Below are 25,476 nucleotides of genomic sequence, written 5' to 3' on the forward strand. Positions count from 1 at the left end.
ACCCCTCTCAGGCAACCTTTGGCCTCCCATATGAGGCCTAGGACCCCCTTCAGTTGCATGGGACAATATTCCTTTCTTCTGATACTCTTGGGTAGCACTTCTGGTTGGGTTCACTTGTTGCTCTGCAGCTTGTCAATCATTATTAGCCCAAAGAATCACAATTGAAATAGGGAGAAAAAAATAAAAATAAAAAGCTCAAGACACGAGAGAGGGTGGAGACGCTACATGCAACCAGGAAGGAGACCACTGAGCGCGGGCAAGCCCCATCTGCAGCCCTTTGGGTAGAAAGCATGTTTGCATCTTTCTGATTTCTTAACTGGTGAGAGAAAAGCCTGTCCCCTAGTGTGAGTCCTAAGTAATACTGTGACTGCATCTCGTTAGAGGTCATTTCTCTGTCCTACAGAAAGTGTCAAAGATATAGGAGATGCCGCCTACTTAGGGTTAGCTAGTCAGCTGAAGTGTGACATTTCCAGATTTTGGCAACATTGTCACTGAGGCCCCTATAGTCTGTCCTCCACCCCAGTGACCTGGAACCTGTGTGTGATCATTGAGGCGGCGGGGGGGGTGGGTGAGTGAGCTCAGGGTGTGGGTCGGCATAGAGTGGGGTGCCGTGTTTGCTGGGAAATAAAGTGGTAATGAAACTCTTCTGGTTGGGTTCACTTTTTGCTGCTCTGCAACCTCTCAATCATTATTATCCAAAAAGAATCACAATCTAAGCAGGAGGGGGAAAATGCTCAAGTCCTGGGCCATCTGAGGCCACTCTGGCCATGCTTTGGCGAGGCCAGCTTTACACTGTGGTGCCACTCTTCCTGTCACTGAGGGGAGAATGAGACGATGAGAAGGCCACATGCCCAAGGTCACACAAGGACAAGTGCTTGAGATGGCATTCCAAACCACATTGGCATGGTCAGGGCCAGCTTTCCCAGGGAGCTCAGTGGGTCACTACCCACAAAGATTTGGCTCCCGTCTCATCAGCCACAGCCCCCTCCTCACCCACCTGACAAGTCCACTTTGGTGGGGTCAAGGACTCAGCTCATACTTCCAACACTGCAGCTTGGATACTCTGAAACTCATCCTGCATAGCTGTAAGCTGGGAGTGCAGGTTGTAACTATAAATGCTAACAGCAACGGGGCCAGGCAGGCCTCAGATGGGAAACTAGATGTCTTGGAAGGGGGAAGTCTTAGAGGATGGGTTATGGTGGTGGGTGAGGGAGTCTATCATTAGCACAGCACTGGGCCTGGTGCTTTGACACTTATTCCAACTGTTGCTATGCTACAGTGGGCTAGGGATGGCAGACCCTAGATGTTCCTAAAGAATGCTAAAACCTGGATTTCAACCACAGAGAGATAGAAGAACATTCCCAGTTTCTGCACCAAGAAGGGAACGAAGGACAGAGATAAAGAGCTCCTGCTTCCGTCTCTTGGGGCTGAGCTGGTTCTGCTGCAGCTCCGTTCCCATCTGCTGAGGACAGGTAATATGGTAATCGAACACTGATGGTAACGCCAACGAGCTCATTTCTAAGATCACTGAACCCTTTTAGCACGCTGCATGCGGGACCCTGTTTTGGGGGAAGACAATGAGAGCCGGGGAAAGAGGTCTGTTCTACGATTCTACGATTTCAAGTTCCATGAACTTGGGTTAGTGATGCAAGGGTGGACAAAAGGAGCTAGGACTCAACTCTGCTGATGTGGGCACTGAAGCACAAAAGCAAAATGGGAAAATAAGACAGCCGGGTAGGCAGGATCAAAGAACGAAGTCTCCAGAGAGTGGGAAGGAGGAGGAGGAGAGGCTAGCCCCTCAGAGAGACTCCAGCAGGCATCTGAGAATTAAACACAGCAGGGGCCGGTGGGCTGCCAGTCAGGTGGGCCTGTGGGGCTCTAGGGAGGACTAGGAGAGCTGGACATGTTCACACGAGTCTGTAGTCCACTCAGCAATTTCTGCCATCTGGGAATGCTAGCCTGGTGCTGTCCCAGCTCCTGGAATCTTACTTGAATGATTCCAAAGGTTACAAGTTGACTCAAGATTTCGAGTACACCAGTAGCCAAACAGCCCATGGGCAGCCACTCTGCAGGACGCCCTGCTCAGCCTACTTGCACAAGGAGGTGACCTAGCTCCCCAAGTCACTCGCGGTGACTCCCACATTTTAGAACAGTCTCGAAGGTGGAGGGGAAAGGCGCATTTCCTCAGTTCGTTTCTGTCAGTGCCAGGAGGCAGAGACTGCTCTGCCAGGGCCACAGGAACCAAGCCTACCCACAGGAGAGCATCTCCCCAGGGGGTCCGTCCTAGGCTTCCCAGGGAGAGGATGTTCTGGGTGGGGACCAGTGTTTCATCTGATTAAACAAGGGCTCACACTTAGAGTTTTCACTGTGTTCTAGCCAAGAGAACACTCAGTATCTTCCAGGGAGTGGGAAGAGGTCGTGGACATCTGCCATGCTCATTAATGGAAAGCCAGAATACACAAATAAACAAAAGAAAAGAAACTCAAACTCCTACCCCTTGAGAGATAAGCACTGAGGACATTTTAACACGTACAAAACTCTAATTCCCAAGCTAAAGGCAGCCGAGTGATTTCAGGAATGTGAGCTATTCTACAGTTTCTTGTAAGTGATGTAAGACTCAGGTGAGTGGTCGGTTCACGACCTGCTTACAGATGCTGTAGATATTCCTGTATCCCAGGAGAACACCGCAGACCTCTGGTCCTTTCTCTCTCTCTCCCTTCTCCTCTTATCCTAGTCTCTCTGGTCACATGTGAAGGAAATCCCCTGCTATTCTTGAACTAGGCCAGAAGTGCTAACGACTATTTCCAACTAGGCATCCACCTGAGGCATCCGAGAGCAGAGCCTACAGGGTCCCCCCCGCCCCCGGTTTCTTACCACAATGGAGGTCAGGTCTTCGCTCTCAAAGCGGCTGATGGCCTGGTCCAAGGACTTGTACATGGCAGCAGAGATCCGCTGGGTGATGAGTCTGTTCAAGTCAATTGATCTCCCCAAGAGCTGAAGGGCAGAGGAGGGGAGAAAGTTACTTAATGTCTACACAGATATATGACAACTAAATGCCATGCACTGGTAGCAAACTGTACTAAAATTATAAAAAGCATTACTGGGGCAAGGGATGCCTGTATACAGAATATAGATAGCATCACATAATCTCTTGGCATATCATATACATATATGGTATATGTGTAATGGGCATGCATGCTTGCAGGAGAAAGAGAAAGATGACCTCGATACAGTCAAACACACATCACCATGAGTCTGGCTAGCCTGGAGAGAGTTGTGCATTATACTACTGGAAGGTGTTACATGCACGGTTCTCAACCTGTGGGTCGCGACCCCCCTTGAGGTTGCATCTCAGGTATTTATATGATGATTCATACCAGTAGCAAAACTGCAGTCATAAAATAGCAACAAATAATTTTATGGGTGGGGGGGTCATGATAACATGAGGGACTGTATTAAAGGGTCACAGCATTAGGAAAGTTGAGAACCACTGATTTAGATAAAACCCGCTGAGGTAAACTACAGCTCATTCAGGCTGTGGGCGGAGGCTTGGGGAAAACTCTGCCCTCTGCTGAACACTTTTGTTGACACCCTAGATTCAGCCTTGAGGTTCATTCTGTGTCTTCCTGTTCACAGTCCCTAGGGAGCTGTAGCCACTTTAGCGATGGCCGACTTTCTGCCTTCATGGCAGTGGTTTTAAAAGCAAGCATATGAAAGGCTTATTAAAGGGTGGAAAGAAGAGCTTAAGATAATTCCCAGTGGGATCCACATGGGTACTAGTGCAGATGCTATGAAGACAACAAGAGCCATTTATTGAGTACCTGCCGTGTGCACGATGCTTTGCTAGGCGCTACGTGATTACTCTTAGGTATTATTTATCTTAGGATAAATTTCCTACTAACCAATTGAGGTCCCATAAGGGGGTCCTGTGGCTAATTCTGGCTGCAGTGCAACTTCTGCTGCTCATCTAGTGAGCCTTGTTCTTTTCTCTCTTGTGACTAGACACTGGAAATGGATGCCCTGTGAGTTTAATATTGATTCTTTCCTGTTCAGCTCAATATCCTTTTGGCCTCAGCTCTGCTCCTTCACAGAGACCTAGGACCACACGACAATCACACAGATATAACAGCACACAGGCTGCTCTGCCAACCAGCCACCTGCAGGCAGGCTTAGGGTCTGTGATGGCACTGCTATGCCTTTCCAGCTAAGATTAGCATTTTAAAATCAGGATCTGTGTTCTTGTTCCCAGCAGCATTTTCCCTACATCTGGGGTCAAATGTTAAGTAAAACCACCAGATAAAAACAAACCAGTTTTGTTGAGGTTTGGTCCACTGCTATAGATTATAATGTTGAATTCTATACCAGAAGGTCTAGACCTGTGAGCGACTTCTCATGTTTACAGGCATTTGTGGTGCAAACCTTGTTCCTTGATTTAAAACTATTAGTTAAATGAAATTGGCTATATTACTGGAGGGACTAGAGGTAGATAAGTTTGGAGAGACCTGGTTAGGGGCAGAGAACCACGAGAGGGAAAAGAAGGGAGGAGGGAGAGAAGCCACCATGTGTTCATGTAAGGGTGAGTCATGGAAACATGGCCCTGAGGGCTGGCCTGTTGGAGTTAAGAGCAGCCCAAATAAAACACAATAAGTCATAACTTAGTAGATATCTGCCCAGCTCTTGTGCTGTTTAAGGCTTACTGTAAATAATAAAGAGTTGTGTGTCTTTTATCTAGGAACTGAATGACCAAGGTGGGATAGAAACCCCGGATTGGGATTAAAAAAAAATTCTACAACAGTTTCTACCCTAGGTGTAGCTTGAAGTGCTACATTTAAATGGGGTTTAGCTCTTCTCCTTTACTTCAGGGGTGGGTCTACCTGTCTCTGTGTGACAGTGCTGGTGAAGAAAAGGCCACTCCAGGATGTCAGGCCCTGGTGTTGCTCAGTGCTTCTCAGGCCAGCTGTAGAGGAGCCAGGAAGTCTAGAACTTGCACCCAAGGACGCTCAGTACTGTCTGTATGACTCTGAGGCTGTTACGCCTGCTACAGACACCTCGGGCACACACGTAAGTCTACCCTATCGCCACAGAGTCTGTTCCCCCGACTCCTCCCTGTCATGGCTTTCTCCCACCATACCTGGACATGCCTCTGCTTTAGCAGTGTCTCATAGCGATTGGATGGCGGGTACGGAATGATCACCCCATAGTTCTTACACTCAGCTCTAAAACGTTTATCCAGCAGGACACTGGAAGAGAGACGTATGATAGAGGTGCATTAAACATGGTGGCAAATGACTTCTCAACAGGTCCACCTGGAACACATGACCTTAAATATCTCAAACAGAATTGAGGTCGCTGTAGACACAGTTCTCCAACCCTCTTACTGGATGCAGAAGCTCAATATGTAAAATAGAATTTCTCAGTAAAAGATGGGCAACCCAGGGTGGATACTCTTGTCTTAATTTATAACAAAAACAACTGAGTGTATTCTTAGTATTTCCCAGGGAAAATTCTAGGTACAGGGAAAACTAAGGTTCTTCCTGTCCTCAAGGTACAGACCTTCCAATAAAGAGACACTGAAAATTTGAGCAATCAAGAGAAAATGTTTTTTAGTAGAAACATGTGCATAGCTTTTATCATCCACCAGACAAAACGTACACATGCATACATACATGTACACATACACATATATTCATATGTACATACCACACTCACAGGTTAAAAACCCCCACACACATTCATGCACATGGGTGTACACACATGCCCACAAGGGCATACATATACAATTGTTTTGAATGTCACAACAGTCCTATAAATCATGTGTACTATTTCTGTCCTCCACATTGAGACATAGGTTGGAGGGTATCTCTAGTACCAGAAAGCAATGACTTAGATCATTTGGAGTTAGGCATTATAGGAAGTATTTGTATGTGGTTTCTTTAGACAGAGGTAACGTAAGGCTGAGGTAAATTTATCCCACACACAGTAAGTGTGGTCTGTCTGACTAACCAGGAGGTTGTCAGGGTAAAGAAAAGAAGAGTTTGCCAAAACAGGTTATATCGTATTAGTCTACAGGCCTGATCTTGTGAGAACCCTTGTAGAGAGTTGGGACGTCTACATGGACTGGAAGCCATGTAAAGATTTTAAGTGAAGCCAGGTGTGGTGGCGCACGCCTTTAATCCCAGCACTCGGGAGGCAGAGGCAGGTGGATTTCTGAGTTTGAGGCCAGCCTGGTCTACAAAGTGAGTTCCAGGACAGCCAGGGCTACAGAGAGACCCTGTCTCGAAAAACAAAAAAAAAAAAAAAAAAAAAAAAAAAAAAAAAAAAAGGTTTTGAAAAGGGACATTCAAGCTGGCACAGTCCAAAGCTGAAGGCACAGTCCAAAGCTGAAGCCACCAACCATGGTGCCTACTGAATGCCTCAGAGGGGACTTCCCAACCTGAGACCCACTGTCATATGCCTACTAGATTTAGGAGGACCTAGAAGAAAGCAGAGATGTCTTTAATAGTATTTACACTGATGCCACACTGATTCAGTTTGTTGAATGAAATGAAACAAATCGTTAAAATGTCAGCTGTTTCTTTCCCTCATTAAAATATGGCCACTGAATACCGAGGGTGGCACAGGTGGCTCCCACTCGAGGCAGCGTTTTACCTCAGATGGATCAGCCAGGGTCACTCTCCCTTCTAGTGCTTTCTTTCTCTGAACTCCCCAGCTTCTCTCAATTTCCATCCTTTGGAAGGGCACCCACTTTGCAGGGAAAGTTGTTGAGAGCTATTTTTCTCATGGGGATATGATGTATGTGTGTATATATTGAGACAGGGTTTCTCCGTGTAACAGCCCTGGTTGTCCTGGAACTAACTCTGTAGACCAGGCTGGCCTGGCCTCAAACTCGCAGGTCTGATCTGTCAACCGAGTGCTGGGATTAAAGGTGTGTGCTGCTAACCCAGCTGGGGACACATATTTTTAAAGATGAACTTCTGATCCCTTCTCTTTTACTGGGAATTAAACCTGAGTCCTCTGGAAGACTATCAAGATCTCGTAACCACTGAACCATCTCTCTAGCTCCTAAGATGAGATTTTATAAACTAAGTATAGAGAGTCACCAGGACGTGACATGCCCAAGTTTGTTTACACACAGAAAGTATCAGCATATTCAGGATCAGAATTCTCTTAGAAATGCTGCCTCCCCTGTTGTAACTGCTTCCTACCCGATCTACTCACACCTGTTAAGTGACTACTTAGCGATGGATGTACCTCTGTGCGTTCTGTTTATCGGTTAGGATCCCATGTTTGTGACATTTTGTGTGCAGTGCATGTCAACTCCTATTTGAAATGTATCAAGTTTGTCAAAGTCAAATGACGTCAATCACGTCCAAGGGGGTGGGGAGGAGAAGCCCCTGGGGAGGGGGGAATCACCCTTGGGATGGCTGACTGTCTCACCTCAACTTCCAGCAAGAACTGCAATGCTTTTACATAAACGTATTTTCCTTTATGCATCGTACCATTGCAGGTTTTGAAAACCCAGTAATTCATTGAGGATGAGGGGTTGGGCGTGGGGCTAAATCAGTATCTTTCAGTAATACTGACAAGTCTATAGACCTGACATGTCTCCAACTCAACACACCTTAAATATATGTTCCATGGCTTATATTTTTTAAAAAATGAAGGTTAAAAGTAAATGTTAAGTCAAGCCACCCCTGTGCTTCTGAAACCATTTTGTGGTGGCGGATGCCCTCCCCAGGATCAAGTGTTTACAACGATGCCAGGTGAAGCAGCTCGCCCTCTAGTGGCCAGCGCATTGAAGTACCTCAGGCTATTCACCAGCCTGATGCAGGCAGGCAAGCTATTAATTTTGTACTTGCTCCACTAAGGCTTAGGCTAGAAGTTCCCTTTGCCTGCCCTCTGGAACTATCCCCTCACCTCCTTTTACTTAACTCCCTAGACACTGTTTGCTTAAGATAGCCTCGACTAGCTGAGGCCTCTCTACCATATAGTCCCAGAATCTCAGTCTTCCTTCATGAATGTCCTTCATTTTGTTTAGTCATTCTCTGCCCTTCTAAGGAACTGTAGTGTATTTGTATGCTATCCATTGTACAGAAGAATTTCTTTACAACATGTCTCACTACCTGAGTCCATGGAAATCGCTTGATCTTTCCTTAAGTGCTGAACAAGGGAGAAAGGTATGGGGCTGAAGAAAGGATGCTGCTCACAGCCTAGGCTCCCCTTACCTGCCAGCCATGGCTTTGTAGTAGGCGAAGATCTGGTCAGCCAACTTGTAGACAAACTGATCAAAACACAGGTTCACCTGGTGGGGACAAACAGACGGTCAGCAGATCCTGTCTGGATTAATTACAGATGGGCAGCAGGGAGGTCACCAGGGTTCACTGACATGCATTCTGGGGCAACATTACATCCCTGAGCGAAAGGGGAAGAAGATGGAAGCACCTGTGGCCATGCACAGGCATGGAGTTCAGCGCTTTGCCCTCAATGGCTTCAGAGGAGCCCAGGAACCAGCCACCCCATGGCTCCCCAATGCTTGGTCAGAGGACACAAATGAAAGGCCGCCCTCTGATGCTGTGACTACCCCTAGCGGCCTGAGAACCCAAAGACTTTGTCTCCTCCTTGTATTTGATTTTTCCTGCTCTGTAGAGTTAATTTGGAGCATGCTCTTAGAAATAGAAACATCTCTTTCTTCCAGCTTCCCTTAAATCCCTCTGGTTTCTAATGTACAAAGTCTTGCCCTGTGGTGTCTCATGCCATTCATAGGACACTATGAAGTCTGTGGGAAGACAAGGTCACATCCGACATCAAGCACCACTTAGATAGAGTCATCACTTCTATCAATGAACGGAGCAAAAGGCGCCCAAAGTGGGACTTGAAAGAGACCAGACTCCCGCATCAGGAGGGCAGGCGACAGAGCCAGAGGAGGAGATCCATCTTTGATTCCTTCCTATTAAGCCCTTAGCTTTGTAAGATGAACCCTTTATTTAAAAGTTTCTGTACTTGTATCTGACACCCACTATATTTTTTTAAATTAATTTTTTTATTATTATTAGTATTTTCTTTATTTACATTTCAAATGCTATCCCGAAAGTTTCCTATACCCTCCCCCCACCTCTGCTCCCCTACCCACCCACTCCCACTACTTGGCCCAGGCCTTGCCTTGTGCTGTGACACCCACTATATTACATAGAGCAAAACTCACAGTGGGTGCTGTGCATGGTGCTGGCTTCAACCCATGGTGCTGGCTTCATATACAGGTAACTGAGGCCTCCTGCTTGGGCCTCTGAACCTCACGATAAGGAGTCTACAGGGTCAACTTAGGAGTGTTCATTGAAACCCTATGTTCCCTTTCTAGAACCAACTCTGAATTCTTGTCCAGCTGTTCCCGATGCCCCCAGAGGCCCCATGGTCTTTTCTGGAGATCGTGACCTGCCTTTGGAGTGGTTAGATGGTACCATTTGCAAGCCAAGGTGTATACACACATGAAGGTCCTTGAAGCCCCTCATGGTGTAGCCCAGAAAAGGGATGAGGAGAGAAAGGAGCGCACTATTATGTTTGACAGCCACAGCAATCATGAATATTGTTCCCTGGATAAGAGCCTTTGACACATTCCCCCCATCTGATAACCATTAAGTATTGGATAAACCCAGCATCTTGGGAGACTGCAAGAATGGAGGAAGCATGTCACTTGCCTCTGCTTCGATCTCGTCATAGAGGAACTGCTTTTTGAACTTGGTGAGCGCATAGTAGGCGCTGTCATTGTACAGATCCAAGGGGTAGAGGACATACCTGGGAAGGAACACAGAGACATAGAGGGTAAATTACACTGGCTGGGAAAACGAGGTGTGGGTGATGAGGCAGATGGCTTGGAGTTGTAGACAAGCTCCCTCCCTCTCTGTGTGCCCCATGCCTCCACAGAGGAAGGACTTGCTTTCCAATACACACACAGATATCAGAATCGATGATGCTGATGGATCCTCTGGCCTAAAAATTCTGGCTTAGATTACTTCTTGGTTCCCAGAGAAGGTGATTTTGTGAGCAGAGCTGTTAAGAGGTAGACAAAGGGCAGGAAGGGCAGGAAGGGCAGGTGGGGCTAGGGCCTTTCTAAGTCAATCTGTGGGGCTGAGGCAAATGACCTTGGAGTGGAGCACATTGCCTAATCTCTACTCAGTAGTTTCCTTTGTAAAGCACAGAGCTCAAGGGCAAGCCACCCTCCCACTCTGCTCCAGGAACTTCCTGGTTGGCCCAATCCTGACTCTTACTCCATCATGGAAGGTTCTTTGGTTTCCAGAATATGGTCCGTTAGAATCCAGGGCATGGACATCTCAATCGGGAACTGGATTCGCCGGCCCATGGTCAACTCCAGGAAGAATTCTCGGAACCAGAGCTGGGAGAGGTCACAGCACTGCTGAAGAGCCTCTGGAAGCACAGGGAGAGACTTGGCTTAACAGAAAGCGCTCACACATCGCAGGGTTTGCTATCTATTGGCTGTCACTGCTACATGCACAGCCCTTCCCTGATCTTGCTGTCTTGTGCATGAAGCCAGCTTAGTACCATTTACGTGAATGGCATCTGTCAGTTTCTGAGACAGAGCAAGTTATGTGGGAAAGGATGGTAATCTTTTTTTATACCATTTGCCATCCTACCATTTCTACTAAATCTCTACAAAATCCCTAGAGAAGTGTGGTTTTATATACACACGGTGCTTTGAGAACACGCTTACCAATGCTCACTTTCAAGGAAGTATGGCTCCCTTATCTCCGTGTGTGGTAATTCTGGCTCCCTTACTGTTGGGAGGCCTAGAAAGCCCAGCCTAGGTCATTCCCTAACAGAGATGCCTCCACTGTTTTTTTGTTTTTGTTTTTTTCTTTACAGGCACATTGAGACTTCCATGTCACTGGGTTCCTGCTCCATACAGCCTCTGAGAGTAGAGGAAGAGGGGGGCATGGAACTGAGGTGAAGCCTGGAAGCTTCCCCTGCTAGGAGCAATGAGTACCCAGGGTAGTTTGAATGAAAATGGCCCCCATAGAAATGCAAATCAAAACGACTTTGAGATTCCATCTTACACCTGTCAGCATGGCTAAAATTAACAACACAGGTGACAGCTCCTGGTAGCAAGGATGTGGATGGAGCAAGGGGAACACTCTTCCACCGCTGGTGGGGGTGCAAACTTGTACAGCCATTTTGGAAATCAATATGGCAGTTTCTCAGAAAATTGGGACTTGATCTACCTCAAGATCCAGCTATACTACTCTTGGGCATATTCCCAAAGAACTCTCTATCCTACGACAAAGACACTTGCTCAACTATGTTCATATCAGCTTTATTCCCAATAGTCAGAAACTGGAAACAACCCAGAATGGATAAACCCTCAACCCAACAATGGATAAACAAAATGTGGTACAGTTATACAATGGAGTATTACTCAGATGTTAAAAAAAAAAAAATGACACCAGGAACTTTTTAGGCAAATGGATGGAACTAGAAAAAAAAATCAGTTTGAGTGAGGTAACCCAGACCCAGAAAGACAAACATGGTGTATTCCCACTTATAAGTAGATAATAGCTGGAAAGTAAAAGCTAATCATGATATGACCCAGAGACCCTGAGAGGCTAAATAACGTGGAGGGATCAGGAAAGGGAGGGACGCAAGAATCTCTCTGGGAGGGGGAAATAGAATAGATTTCATGGGTGAACTGGGGGTAGGTGGGGATGGGAACAGGAGGGGGGATAGAAGGAGAAAGTATTGAGAGAGATGACTGGAATTGGAGGGAGGGGCACTTTGAGGGTGAGGTAGAGACCTAGTGCAATGGGAACTCCTTGGAATCTATGAGGGGGACCCTAGCGAAGACTCCTAGTGATGGGGGAATGGAGTCTGGACCAGCCATCTGTAGCCAGGTAAGGCTTCCAGTTGAGGGACACCAACCCAACCACAAAACCTTAGACCTACAATCTGGCCTGTCTGCAAGATGCTGGGGTAAAGGTGGCACAGAATTTGTGGGCGTGGCCAATCAATGACTGTCCAACTAGAGGCTCATGCCATGAGAGGGAGCCCATGCCTGACACTGCCTGGAGGGCTGGGAACCAGAGGCTGGAGAGCCCAGAGACCCAGGACAGAACCAAACATTTAAAAAAAAAAAGTCAACAAAATGATCTGTAATGATATTCTGCTATATTTGTAGATTGGAGCCTAGAATAACTGTCACCAGAGACTACATCCAGCAACGGATAGGAACAGATGCAGAGACCCACAGCCAAGCACTAGGCAGACTTTGGGGATCCTGTGGAAGAGGAGGAGGAAGGATTATAGGAGCCAGAGGGGTTAAGGACACCACAAAAACACGGCCCACAGAATCAACTAACCAGGGCTCATAACGGCTCAGAGACTGAACCAATAATCAGGGAGTCTGTATAGGTCTGACCTAGGTCCTTTGAGTGTATATTATAATTGTGTAGTTTGGTGTTCCTGTGGGACTCCAAAAAGTGGGAGGAAGGGCGTCTCTGATCTCTGACTCTTTTGCCTGGTTTGGGGCCCTTTTCCTCCTATTGGGTTGCCTTGATAAGAGGGCGTGTGCCTAGCCTTCCTGCCGAGACGATAACGGGCTAGACCTCTGAACTGTAAGCCAGCCCCATCTAAATGTTTCCTTTGTAAGAGTTGCTATGGTCATGGTGTCTCCTCACAGCAATGAAACCCTCTAAGACAATTCAACAGAGTTTATAGCTGCTGCTTACCAACAAACATCTGAGCCAATACATGCTGGGCTTATAGTTGTGCATCTCTGGTGTGATTCCGAACTAGCAATGGATGTCTACCAAATTCATTTGGGTCAGAATGAGTGCAACAGAGCCTTTCCTGCCTCCTCAAACTGACAGAAAAGTCTTTCTTCTTTTTCTTTTTCTTTTTCTTTTGTTTTTCTCTTCTTTCTTTCTTTCTTTCTTTCTTTCTTTCTTTCTTTCTTTCTTTCTTTCTTTTTTTGATTTTAAATAATTCTTTTGCCTTTGGGAGCGAAATGTAACACCCCGCCCCCGCCCCCATGGTTCATGACTCCATCTACAACTTCCAGCCAGATCAAATTGGTTGCCCTGGGAGGTGGATGGCCCATCTTCTCTCCCACTGTTGCCGAGCCCCCCACCCCGAAGGCTCACCACTGATGTTAAGCAGGTGTGTGAAGAAGAAGGACTGCTTGTGGAAGTCCTCTATGGCAAGGACAATAGGGCCATCCAGGCTGCTTCTGAGCGTCTTCTTGGAGCCGCTCTTGTCTGCGATGAGTGACTCAAGCATGGTGCGCACCATGTACAGCTTGAAAAAGAAAGGGGGAGAGGGTCAGGGTGGCCCCCCATGTCAAGGGAGAACTTGCCTTCCCTTCCCACCCTTCCTTGTGGCTTTTTTTTTTCCTCTCGTAAAGAGAGCCGTCTTAAGGAAGCACTGATTTAGGCAGAGACTTTGGAACTACAGAAACCTCTTCATCCCCCCACCCCCCCACCCCCGGTCCGAGACCCAGCCCATGCCAGGCAAGCATTCCATCACTGAGCTCCCCACCCCCCCCTCCTCTCCCGAGAGGGAGACTGACCAGCTTTGCAAAGCTTTCTGCCTTAGGACCCAAGGCTCCCCCTAGGTGACCTGACAATGGCAGGTAGCTAAAGTTCCTGCCTGCCCTGCTTAGCCAAGGGTGTTGGGCATCCATGTCACTCTCTGATTTCCCAGATGACCATGGTAACAGCATGGATGGGGCACTGAACCAGGAATCAAAAGAGCCAGGTTCAAAGCCAGGCACGGCCATTGACTTGCTGTGTGACCTTAGACAACAAAGCCTCCACTCTGGGCTCCAGTTGCCTTTTCTTGAAGGAAGAATTGGACCAGATAAGTTCTCAATCTCTTTCAGCGCTAACATTGGGAGGAGTCAGCAATGGACAAAGCTCAAAACACGTCCCCCTCCCCCAACCATCTTTTTTCTGATCCTGCATTTTGAACCTGCCAGTGAATGCTGGTGCCCTCTGGTGGCCTGGAATGCATTGCACAGTCTCCCAGAGATTCTGGGTAGGAATCCATACTTACAAAGGAGGTTATTAGACACTTAACACCTGCTTACAGAGTGCCCTACATGCAAAGGGCCCAAGTGCAGTAGGGTTGTTCTTTCTGCTATTCTAGTTTTCCCCCACTCCACTTGTCTTTGAATCTGAGGGCTGGGAACGGCCTCGAGGAGCCAGGCTAGTCTGTTCCTGCTGCTTCCCGCAGTAGGCACCCAAACCAACCCAACCAGGCGGTGTTATACCAGGGATCTGCAGCCTCTTCGGCCCTGGGTGCCACCAGTGGGGTGAAACAAAGCCCTCGGGGACCCCTGGCAGGCCTAAGACATAGATAGGAGAGGAGGAAGAGGGAATGGGAGGGTAGGAGAGACAGGGAGGAGGGAGAGAGAGAGAAAGAGAGAGAGAGAGAAAAAGCGAGAGGTATTGTATACAGTGGGAAAGCCGCCACAGCTGCAGGGGCCACACGTGACACGCTCCGACCTCCCAACAACCACGCTACACTCTGCTGCTTCTGAATGGGGCCCTAGCATCTCTCCCACCGTGGGACTGGCAGTCACAGATCGGCATGCCAGGCTACCCCAGGCAGGGTCCCCTCTGTGGGGAGGGGATGGACTGTGGCCGATTTCCTCCCTCTGACTATCAAAGAACAGTGCTAACAATGATGGCCTTGGAGTCCCCAAAGAAAGGGGGCCGTGGTGACTGGATTCACATCTAATTCTAGCTACTAGCAAAGTGGGTTTATTCTGAACAGAGTCAATGCTTTAGCCAGCTGTTATTAACAGGGCATTGAATCCACCAGGACAGCCTGCTGCCCACCTCTTATGAGATGCCTACATTTCCTGCATCCTGAAGGCTGCGATGGAGCCCTGGGGTGGGCATCAGGAGACCGGGGTTCTTGTACCACCGCTACCTGGCACTCATCCTGTGACTTGGACAAGTCACCTCCCCTTTCTGGACCTCAGTTTCTCCATCTGTGATGGGGGGGGGGATGAGTTTATCTCTCAGGACTCTTCCAGCTCTGAGGCTGTCTAGGAGTCAACTAAATACGTCTGTGCAGTCAACTTATCCCAGTGGTACCTAGGGGTGGGGCTTAGCTTTTGGTGACTAACTTGCAGCTCCCAAATTGTCCACAAGATGCCCTCTCTCTTCTGTCCTCTGTCTGTAGCCTCTCCCCCTCCCCACGATCCTTCTTCCGTCTGCACCAACCTCTTGGAACTTAGCCAAGTGCACGAGAGCCATTCAGCCACACCGGGGCACTCCGAGTTAGGAAGCTCCTCTGACCCTCAAATGTTTCAGAGCTGTCTACGGAGGCTTCTTCGGGATGTGTCACAAGCAGAAGACAGCCTGTGCACATTGGTCATCGAACACTGTAGAGCTCAGGGCTGATAAATGTGCTAAACACCCACCTGCCCCTGTTCAGCCCAGCCCTGCCCAGACGCGGACACACACAGAAGGATGGGTAAGAAAGGGCCTCAGATGGCCCGCTTCAGAGCAGAGACAGGCTTGAAAGGCCCTGTAAGGAGGAGCTTCTAGATTGGGGTTTCTGGAGCCTGCAAGACCCCCGGGGGTTACAGTCAGACTCATATCTCTTTTCAAATATGACAGAAAGTAGACCAGGAAATAAATCCCTTTTCCTAAACCAGCAGTGAGAATTTAATTTCGTGGCTCACCCTTTTCCCTCCCCCATGTAATTTTAAGTCTGCTCTGGATAAACACAGACAACATCTTACTGCAGAAGCTCTGGCTGGGAACCCGGGGTGTTTCTGACAACCATCCTTTCTCTAAGGGGAGGGGGCTTGCCAAGCTTGTGGGCTGTCTTTGGAAAATAGATGGAAATATTAGAAAAGTTAAGTGTTGGTAAAAAAATCTCATCCAAGGTTTTTCTTTTCCGATGATAATCAAAGCCAAGAGAGGTTAAGGTACTTGCCCCAGAACATTGAGCAGGTCGGGGCAGAACTTCTAAGTTTCCTGCCAGGGGCTGAGGTGATAACAACCACCAGAGTGAGATGTGTGGACTCCATGTCAGATCTCTCCTGCACTGTAATATGTGAGCTTTACAGGGCTAGGAGATAGCTGGGTAGGTGGATATGGTGCTACCACCACTGGTCAGACCAGACAACTGAGGCACAGAGAGATTGTGTAACATGCCCAAGGTCACACAGGTGTCTAGGACTAGAACCCAGGTCTCCTGAATCTTAGGCCAGTAGTCTTCCTTTTTTTCTATCAAAACAAGACTTCAGGAAAAGCCCAGAGCAGCTGTTAAGCCCTGTCCTTCCTCACAAGGATCCCACTAACCCCACGGCTAAGCATGTTGCCCTTCCCAGTCCGACTGGCCTGGAGTCAGAGGAGCCAGGCTGCCGGGGAACCACTCACCTGTGTGCTGGATGGACCCACAGCACGGCGGGGCACCTTGATGTCAAAGCCACCTTTGGGGTCCTTCTCCCCTCTTAAGCATGGGTCATTGGGAGGCTCCCGGCCTCCCTCCCAGTCACAGATGGTCTTTCGAATTGCTTGCAGAACGCTGGGGAAGGGAAAACGGAGATTCAGCTTAGGTGTCTACAAGGCTGTTTCCAGCCCTAACCGGGTGTCAGCACCTCCTGCATTACAATGCTGAGTGTTTGGGATGCTCGTTCATTCCTGGACCCACTCAAGGATGCTATCACAGTGTTAAGATGCTTTTAACAAGTGGCTGCCATGGCTTTGGTGGCCATTGATTACTTAAGACTTCAGCTTTGAACCATGCAGAGGACAAGAAGACAGGACCTGGGGATGAGGAGAATAGGAGGAGCTATAGCAACATCTCATTAGCATCACTAACTCCATTTTAATAACAGTTTATATTCATGGCCTACTCCCTATACACGATGTGTGCTGAAGTATACATATGGATTATCTCATTCCATCACCCAATCACTGTGGATACTATGACCCCACTTTACAATCTTCAAGCCCTATAATCAGTCCTGCAGTGTCCCGAATGAGGCCATCCAAGGACCTACCTGATAAGGACATTCTTTTTCTTGCGAACTGCTTGCCGCAATGGCTCTCGAAGCGTCACCTGGGCGAAATCCTGCAGAGCTGCGTAGATAGTGTTGCGGATGGCCTGGTTGAAGACACTCTCCATCCTTCCCATGAGCACCTGCAAACCCTTGATCATGGCAATCACCTGGTGGGCAACAGGGCAAGGGTTAGCCTAGCTGTCACTTAGCAAGCCATCTGCTCACCACACTTTGCCATGTTGCCTGGAGAGGGTACCAGAGAGAGATACCCCAGAGAATGAGGCAGGGCCTCTAAATATGCCAGGTCAGAAATGGTACCAAAAGCACACAGAGCAGAGCTCTACTCCCCCAGCAGGAGCCATGCTAAAGGGGAACTCCAGTGCACTGTGGGTGGTCTTGCCAATTACTTCTGCCATATGGAAACAGGACAGTGTTTTCCAAGACCCTAGCAATACAGGTATCACATGATTCAGCCATCTTACTTCTGGGTGTGACTGAGGGCAACAAAACCACTAGGTTGAAGAAATACATGAACCCAAAGGTAACTGGACCACAAGCCACCACAGCCAGGACAGAATCTACTGGGGTGGACCTTGACAGTAAGTGGAGAGACAAACCATGGTACATGTAAACAATGCCAGAAAGAAGAAATCTGCTACGTGCAGCAACATGGACAGAATGGGAGGACATTCACCACATCACCCCAGGTGCATTATACCACACAGCTTAGAATAATAATAAAAACAAACAAAAACCAAAAGGGGGTGGAGGGAGAGATGGCTCGGTTGGTGAAGTGTTTGTGCTACAAATATGAGAACCAAGTTTAAACTCCCAAACCCACAGGAAAAAGCTGAGCACGGTGGTGTGCTCGTAGTTCAGTGCAAGTTGGATTCTTGTTTGGTTTTGTTTTTTGTTTTTTCTTGGGGCTTTAATGCATGTAGCCTTGCCTACCTAGAGGAAAACACCCAAGGCGGACAGCTCCTGTGGCATGACACATGAAATTAAGCTCTGGCCACCACAGGCACATAAATGTATCACACACCATACACATACACCCCACATCCACACATCCACCATACACACACAACACACACACACACACACACACACACACACACACACACACACACACAGAAAACCCGGAAGGATATAGTGGCAGTAATGGAGATGGCGTGGTTCATGTGCAATTGGGTAGGGGAGACAATTTCCTGTGCTATGTCCCGGTGGGGAAGCTGCACTGTACACATAGCTGCATATTTCAAAACAGTCACTCAGAGAGGATTTTGAATGCTCATAATTATAATTCAGAGTGACAGTTATGCAGATGAGCTGATCTGACCCTTACAGACTGCATCCAAAGCACTGACATGTCACAGTGGACCTCAGGTATATTTATAGCCATCATGTGTCAACCAGAAATAAGTGATGCTTAGAAAATGATACTAGTATCTTGCCACAAAAGCGTGGCTGTGCTTCACGAAGCAGGTCATTGTCATCCCGACCCACGCTCTAATCTCACTGCTGAGGGATGACAAATCACAGCTGGTCCTTGGACCACATTCTGGGTGGCACTCCAGTGCTTTTTTGGAGAGCTCGCTACCAACACTGACATGAAAGAGACCAAACCAGATCACTGTTTCGACCCCCACTGAGCCCCACACCGGACTCTTCTCCTGAAGCTGTCCCAAGGACACCTCTGCTTCTGCCTGTGCAGAGGAGGGACGGGAGCTTGTGTTGTGTTACTGCTTGGGACTGGCCGGTGGGTAGGCTGAATCGGTGTAGCGGGGATAGGAATGATAGGCTTAGGTAGGAGACGCAGTCTCTTTAGTCCATCTTTACCAACAGTAAACCGGCCTCCTCAGTCAGTCTCAAGTGGCAACACGCTGACTTGTGAGGACAGAGGGGACCCGGGTGACGAATTGGGGACATGATGAATCGGCCTTCACACAGTGGCCACACTCTCACACCCACACAGTGATGTGCCTGACTGCATGCACCAGCCCGAAGCACAAAAGGCCCAATGGCCGAGAAAGCCCCGCTATGCATGTCCATGAGAAACTGAAGCCTTCTGCTGAACAGGAAGGAATGGCGGAATGGGGGGCGATATGCTTACATGCAAGGTTTGTTTCTTTCTGAAAAACATTAAAGAAACAGAACAAAATAAAAAAACAAACACACAAGCACACCTCTAGCAATTAGGGTAAGAAACCTTGTCAGATGGGGGGGGAAATGCCCAGACGCCAAAGAGTAGAATGTTTGGCTGCAGTAAAGAATTGTGAAGAGAGCTAATTAGAGAGGCATTCAAAGAGCTGGGTTCCTGGCCAGAGGTGAAATTAAAGAGCATCCAGACAGGGAGTAGGGAGCTGGTGCAGCAGTTAAGAGCACTAACTGCTTTTGCAGACCCAAGTTCAATTCCCAACACCCATGTTGGGTAGCTTCCCATTGCCCATAACGCCAGCCCAAGGCTCTCCACTGTCTCTGGCTTCCTAAGACACTCACATGCACAGTCTCTCACATAGACAACCCCATCATTAAAACACTGAGAGCAATAAAGAAGGGCTCAGAATAATTCCAAATTCAGGGTGGGTAAGGCTGGAGGACCAGAGGGAAAAGTCTTGGCAACTTGAGACCATGTAAGGATTTCTTAGCTCGAGTCCTCATTTGCATACTGTGAAATAATAAGATGAATAAATTGGACTCTTGGCAAAATATAAAATTAGTTCTCCTTAGAAGGCGTTGTCAAGGAAAAAAAAAAGAGGCAAGGTCACGAAGTCGGGAAGCTGCTTCCGTCACATACATGGTGGGTTCTGTGGTGAGGTTATGGGAAGAATTCTCACAGTTCAATAATGAGAAGGCAGAATACAACCTTTAAAAATGAGCAGAGACTTTAAAAAATATTTTATACAAAACTGATAGAAGAACGGCCAATGAGCACATGAAAAAATACTCAGTAACATTAGACTTTGGGAAATGAGAATGACAAGGTTAATGATAGTCACCCACATAGCCATCAGAATGACCAAGATCATTTGCAAGATGGCCACTGCCAAGACCTGTGAGAGCACGGAACTGTGAGACTCTCAGGGAGACTTGGAGAGTGTGAAATCCCCCTTAGTGTGGCTACCGAAGGAACATGTATTGTGTGAGTGCTCCTGTAGAACGCTACAACTCAGCCAGGCTTGACAGGACAGGTCTATAGTCCCAAGACCTGCCTTGGTTAGCAAGTGAGTTCAAGGCAACTTAATGAGACCCTATGTCAACAAAAGCAACCCCAGAACAAAGCCAAAGAGAACCGAGTGTGCAGCCCCGCTATCCTTCTATGTCCATCCCACAGCACCAGGGTTAAGGGTGGGATCCTGAGCTGTTCTGTGACTGGTGCTGGGATCTGAACTCAGGTCCCCATGACTGTGTAGCCAGTGCTCTCACCCACTGCCGCCTTGCCGCCCTCACCACTTAGTTTTTTAATTTTAATTTATTCTTAGAAAGTGTCATACATGCTTCCATTATGTACTACTGACTGGTTTTGTGCCAACTTGACACAAGCTAGAGTCATCAGAGAGGAAGGAGCCTCCGTTGAGGAAAGGCCTCCCTGAGACCCAGCTGTAGGTCTTTTCTCAATGAGAGACTGATTTGGGAGGACCCACCCCACTATGAGTGGGACCATCCTGAGCTGGTGGTCCTGGGCTCTATAAGGAAACAGGCTGAGCAAGCCAGGGGAAGCAAGTCAGTAAGCAGCACCCACCATGGCTTCTGTACCAGCTCTCGTCTCCAGGATTCTGCCCTGCTTTGAGTTCCTGTCCTGACTTCCTTCAATAACGAACGAATATGGACTTCCTTCAATAACGAATATGGAAGTATAAGCCAAATAAACCCATTTCTTCCCTTCTTGCTTTTTGGTCATGGTATTTCGTTGCAGCAATAGAAACCCTGACTCAGACACACAATATCTCAATCAGATCTATCCTCACTCCCCCCTCCCTCTGACCTCCCTCAGGACCTTCCCTCCAGTTTCATAGCCTCCTTTCATAAACATTTATGTATTCATCTATTTATCATGTTTTAACTCAGTGAGTACAGTCAGTGCTGCCCATACACCCATGGCTGTGAGGTCATCCACTGGAGCACGGGGAACCAACCAATGGCCACACTCCTAAGGAAAAGCGGCTCTTACTACCCCAGGAACTAGCAACTGTTCTTCCCTAGGAACACTTTATGTTAGCTCGATCCCTCATCATTTCCTAGTAACTTCTGACAGAGAACAACCTGGATGGGAAAAAGAAATTAGATAAAGGGCAGCATGTTAAAAAAAAAAAAGAACACAGTTGGGGGATCAAAACAACTCCAGGAACCACAGGGAGCAGCCGTCCAGGAGTAGGTGGGGAGAGCAGGGCATCCCACACCCACCTCCACAAAGGCAAACTTCTCCTCGCTGGTGTAATTGTAGCGCGTGGCTCTCTCGTACTCTTCCGCGGTGCCCGGGCAGTCCTTGTTGCAGAACTTGTCTGTGGGGTGAACCAGCTTCCAGGAGTACTGGGAGAGAAGAAACAGCCAACGCCCATCAACTGAGGAATGGTAAACAAAATGGTCTAGCAATACCAGGGAGCACTAATGGGATGTGGGCTCATGCAGAATGGGGCTGGACCCTGAAAACACGATGTAAGAAACTCTAGACACAAAACCTCACATGCGCTCTATGAGTCCATATATGGTGAGTCTCTAAAACAGGGATGCACAGAGTCAGACTACAGAAGGCTGAACGGGTGGGGTGACAGATGTGAGCTTTTGGTTGCGAGCCTAGCCTTAACGGCTATTTTTAAGATTTACTTTTAATGTTCTTTATGTGTCTATATGTTTATGGGGAAGTGCACGTGAGTGTGGGTGTCACAGAAGCCAGAGGCATTCTATCTACTGTGCTGGGGTTACAAGAGGTTGTGAGCCAATTAATGTTGGTGCTGGGTCCCACATGTGGTATTTTTGTTGTTTAAGTGATGAAAATATTAACTGAAGGTCATATACTTCTGTAAATATATTCAATGTAGGTTTCAGTTGGGTAAGTATGGTATATGCACTTCTATGTTGAAAGACAGTGCCAACTAGAGGCACTCCATGGATGCCTTGTGAGAGTCAGGCCAGTGTGAGGCCTGGCACCTCAGGACACTTACCACCTCCATGACATGGGCGCTCCACTTGGACAGAAGCTGCAGGCCTCGCAGGGCCAGGTCGAAAAGCTCCCTGTACTCTTCATCCGACTTCTGGCTGTCCAGCCCTGAGCCTGTCACCACCTGGGGGGACACAGAGCTTCACACTCACCTCGCCGTCCGTATGCCTGAGGCTCATAAGCGGCCCTCGTCTGATTCCCTGTAAGAACTGTGCGGTTGTTATGCTCCCTTGCTAGGTAAACTCGGCTTTGACAGTTGTCTTGATGAAGGCCACAGGAAGTGTCACATAGATCCCCACTTAGCCCTGCAGCAAAGGGTTTTACCCTATCTCGACCATAGTCACAGTAGGAAGTGCGCAATATGAAACATGAATACGTATTCATGCAATGACTTTCACCCAGCACTGTGATGTCACAGGAATCCCAGCTTCATACTCTGCCCTGCATACAGTGCTAATCGCAGACCACCAAAATGGTGTCACAGCTCACTTACTGGCGATGATGCCCTGATTAAAAAGATCTGGCACAGATGTCTGTATGTGTAATATTCCACACCATATACATGCATGTAGCCACATGATATATGTACATGGATATGAATGTACACGTGAATATATGAAAGTTGTCATCAATGATGGACACTACCTTTGCAAATCTGCTTCACCACTCTCTGTAATTTCCCAAATTAACACTTGCAGCACCATCTCCATCCCTGGCAGACACCTGCGTGTTCCCAGCTGAGCAGAGCCCTCTCCCTTACTGGGTTTACTCTCACGTTGCAAGCAAACATCTTCCCTGCAGCTTAAGCAGTGTCATGAAGCCCCCAGTTTTGTGCTTTTAATTAACAATTTCAAACAGGGCTGATGTGTTGTGTCAGTGGTTCCCAACCTTCCTAATGCTGCAGCCCTTTAATACAGTTCCTCATGCTGTGGTGACCCCCAACTATGAAATTACTTTTGTTGCTATTCCGTAGCTGTAATTTTAATACCGATATGAATTGCGATGTAAATATCTGTTTCCTGAGGGTCTTAGGCGATCCCATGAAAAAAGTCATTTGATCCCAAATGGGTTGTGACCCACAGTGCTATGTAGTGCTCTATCTAAAGTCACAACAGACATGTTTAGAACACTTCCTTCAAACAGAAGTCATGAGGCTGTGACCCTCATTTAACCTCAATGATTCATCCAAAATGACCTATCTTTAGACAGAAATGGAGATCAAACAACACTCTCTGCTGATAAAAACACTGTGGCAAGAGGCTCATGGGAATTTTGATTTTCTTTATGGACGATGGCTCATTACTTTTTTTTTTTTTTAAATCAGAGTTTATAGTGTTTTGTACAATGCTACTACTGAAACTCATAAAAAGCTGTAACACATATGCACATAGAAACGTGTTCCTTTGGCCCTACATGTCCGAGGTAGTCTATAGCCAATGAATTCATGCAATGTTAGATGGGAAATATTTTGAAAAAAATGTTGTATCTGTATTGTACGATTTTGTCATTATCCCTTATACACAGAAAACCAACTATTTATGGTGTGATGTTTAGCTTTAGTTGTCAACTTGGTACAACTTGTCTCAATGAGAGATGGTCTACATTGACTCAGCCCGTAGGTATGTCCATGGGGGAGAGTGTCTAAGGTAACTGGATGTGAGAAGATCCCGCCTACGGTGGGTGGCACCATTCCCTAAACAGGAGGACCTGAATTGTGTTCGAGTGGGGAAATTGAACTGAACATAAGGAAGAGAGCCTGCACTCATTTCTCTCCACTCCTAACTGTGGACGCGACGTGAGCAGCTGTTTCAAGCGCTTACCTTGTGATTTCCCCTAACCTGGAATTGTGAACTAAAATAAAACTCTTTATTCTTTAAGTTGACTTTCGTCAAGAGTATTTTTATCACAGTAACAGAGAAGAAGCTAGACTATATGGCATTTACACACTGTATTAAGTTTTATAAATAATAGCAACAATTTATGATATATTTGAGTATGCAGGTAGGTTATATGAAAAACAGCAACTTCTATATGGTACTGGAGTATCTATAGACTTTGGTGTCAGTAGTAGATCCTAAAGCAATCCCTTGTGAATACTAGGAGAATAATAATAATAATAATAATAGTAATATCTTTTGTAATATCTTTAGCCAGAATTAGTCTCAGATGGCACAAACATGTGACTAGAAATTCCAGCCTCAGGACCAACGGTTCTCCTGCTTATCTCAGCTTACTGGCACGTCTAGAAAGGCAGATACAGGTTTCTACTAGACGTGGTCCTTGTGAACTCCAGGCCTACTGACCACACCGCCTGTATTTTGTCAGACGGATCCCCATTTCAAATGAGCTGGATTATGATCCCAGAATTGGGGTTTGGAAAAGGATAATCAGTGCAGCCACGGGCCACATGGTGGAGCCAGTGAGCAAATGTGGCCTCTTCCACACTATGGAAGCTCAGATGGGGGACCTGTGTAGGATTAAACAGCGCATGTTATGTCTCTGTGAGAAAGGCATCTCTGGGAAGGGGTCCACAAAGATACATGAGAATCAAAGTTAATTCTGGGACAGTAGGATTCTATGGGATTGGAATTGTTTAATAATTTTTTAACAATTTAATAATTTTTCCCTTAAGACTGTAAATTAATACTATATAGTTGATATGTTCTTATATTTAAAAAAGAAAACACTCGAAGCCCAATGTTTAGTATTGTTAGAGATCTTTATGGTGCACACACACGCGGACCACTGCGGTGCCGGCTTTCACTCCCCGTTTCCTGTGGTACAGCCTCTCTCTCTGTTGCTTGATACTGCAACAACATTGTTCACTGGGCTGTCTGGCCCACAAGTGTCCTATGTTGCTGTAGGAGCTCTGAGGTTGCAGATGTGTGCTACCACTGGCCTCATGTTAGTTCGGGAGGTCCTCTCTCCATTGTTCTCATGCTTGCGTGGCAACGTTTACCCACTGAGCCATCTCTGCAGCCCTTCACGGCCTTTTTTCCCTTCTCGGATTCCGTTTACATTATTTTTGCCAAGATCATATATTATGACACAGCTATGCGTGTTTAAACGATAGTCGGAGCGGAGTACTCAGAATGCTGTCACTAGCTGTTGAAGGTGACATGAGATGAGTCCTGTGCAGCTGATGAACGGTTACTGACCTTTTCTCTACTCCAGACACACGGCATATATGCCAGGCACCCTATTAATTATCTCCGTGAACCTTTCAACGTAAACACTGTCATTACCTCCATTTAAAAAAACGTCTGAATTATTTTTTTTTTAATTCTTGCTC

At 47.2% G+C, this 25,476-nt stretch overlaps 1 protein-coding gene across 3 annotated transcripts in view; it reads right to left on the reverse strand.

The window, feature by feature from the left end:
• The window catches only part of Cyfip2 (cytoplasmic FMR1 interacting protein 2), a 119,588-nt gene that overhangs the window by 53,068 nt on the left and 41,044 nt on the right, over positions 1-25,476 (reverse strand). For 2 of the 3 annotated variants that reach the window (XM_029546424.1, XM_029546425.1), the window contains exons 12-21: positions 22,189-22,308; positions 21,431-21,556; positions 17,027-17,193; positions 16,401-16,548; positions 13,146-13,299; positions 10,263-10,419; positions 9,693-9,789; positions 8,226-8,302; positions 5,132-5,240; positions 2,875-2,994 (exon numbers count right to left, since the gene is read on the reverse strand). In XM_029546424.1, the coding sequence (XP_029402284.1) occupies positions 2,875-2,994; positions 5,132-5,240; positions 8,226-8,302; positions 9,693-9,789; positions 10,263-10,419; positions 13,146-13,299; positions 16,401-16,548; positions 17,027-17,193; positions 21,431-21,556; positions 22,189-22,308 (1,275 nt within the window). Of the gene's footprint in view, positions 1-2,874; positions 2,995-5,131; positions 5,241-8,225; positions 8,303-9,692; positions 9,790-10,262; positions 10,420-13,145; positions 13,300-14,272; positions 14,348-16,400; positions 16,549-17,026; positions 17,194-21,430; positions 21,557-22,188; positions 22,309-25,476 lie in introns of all 3 variants that reach the window. The other variant, XM_021211866.2, reaches the window with a different exon arrangement.

This window comes from Mus pahari, chromosome 14, assembly GCF_900095145.1.
Source record: "Mus pahari chromosome 14, PAHARI_EIJ_v1.1, whole genome shotgun sequence".
Lineage (NCBI taxonomy): Eukaryota > Metazoa > Chordata > Mammalia > Rodentia > Muridae > Mus > Mus pahari.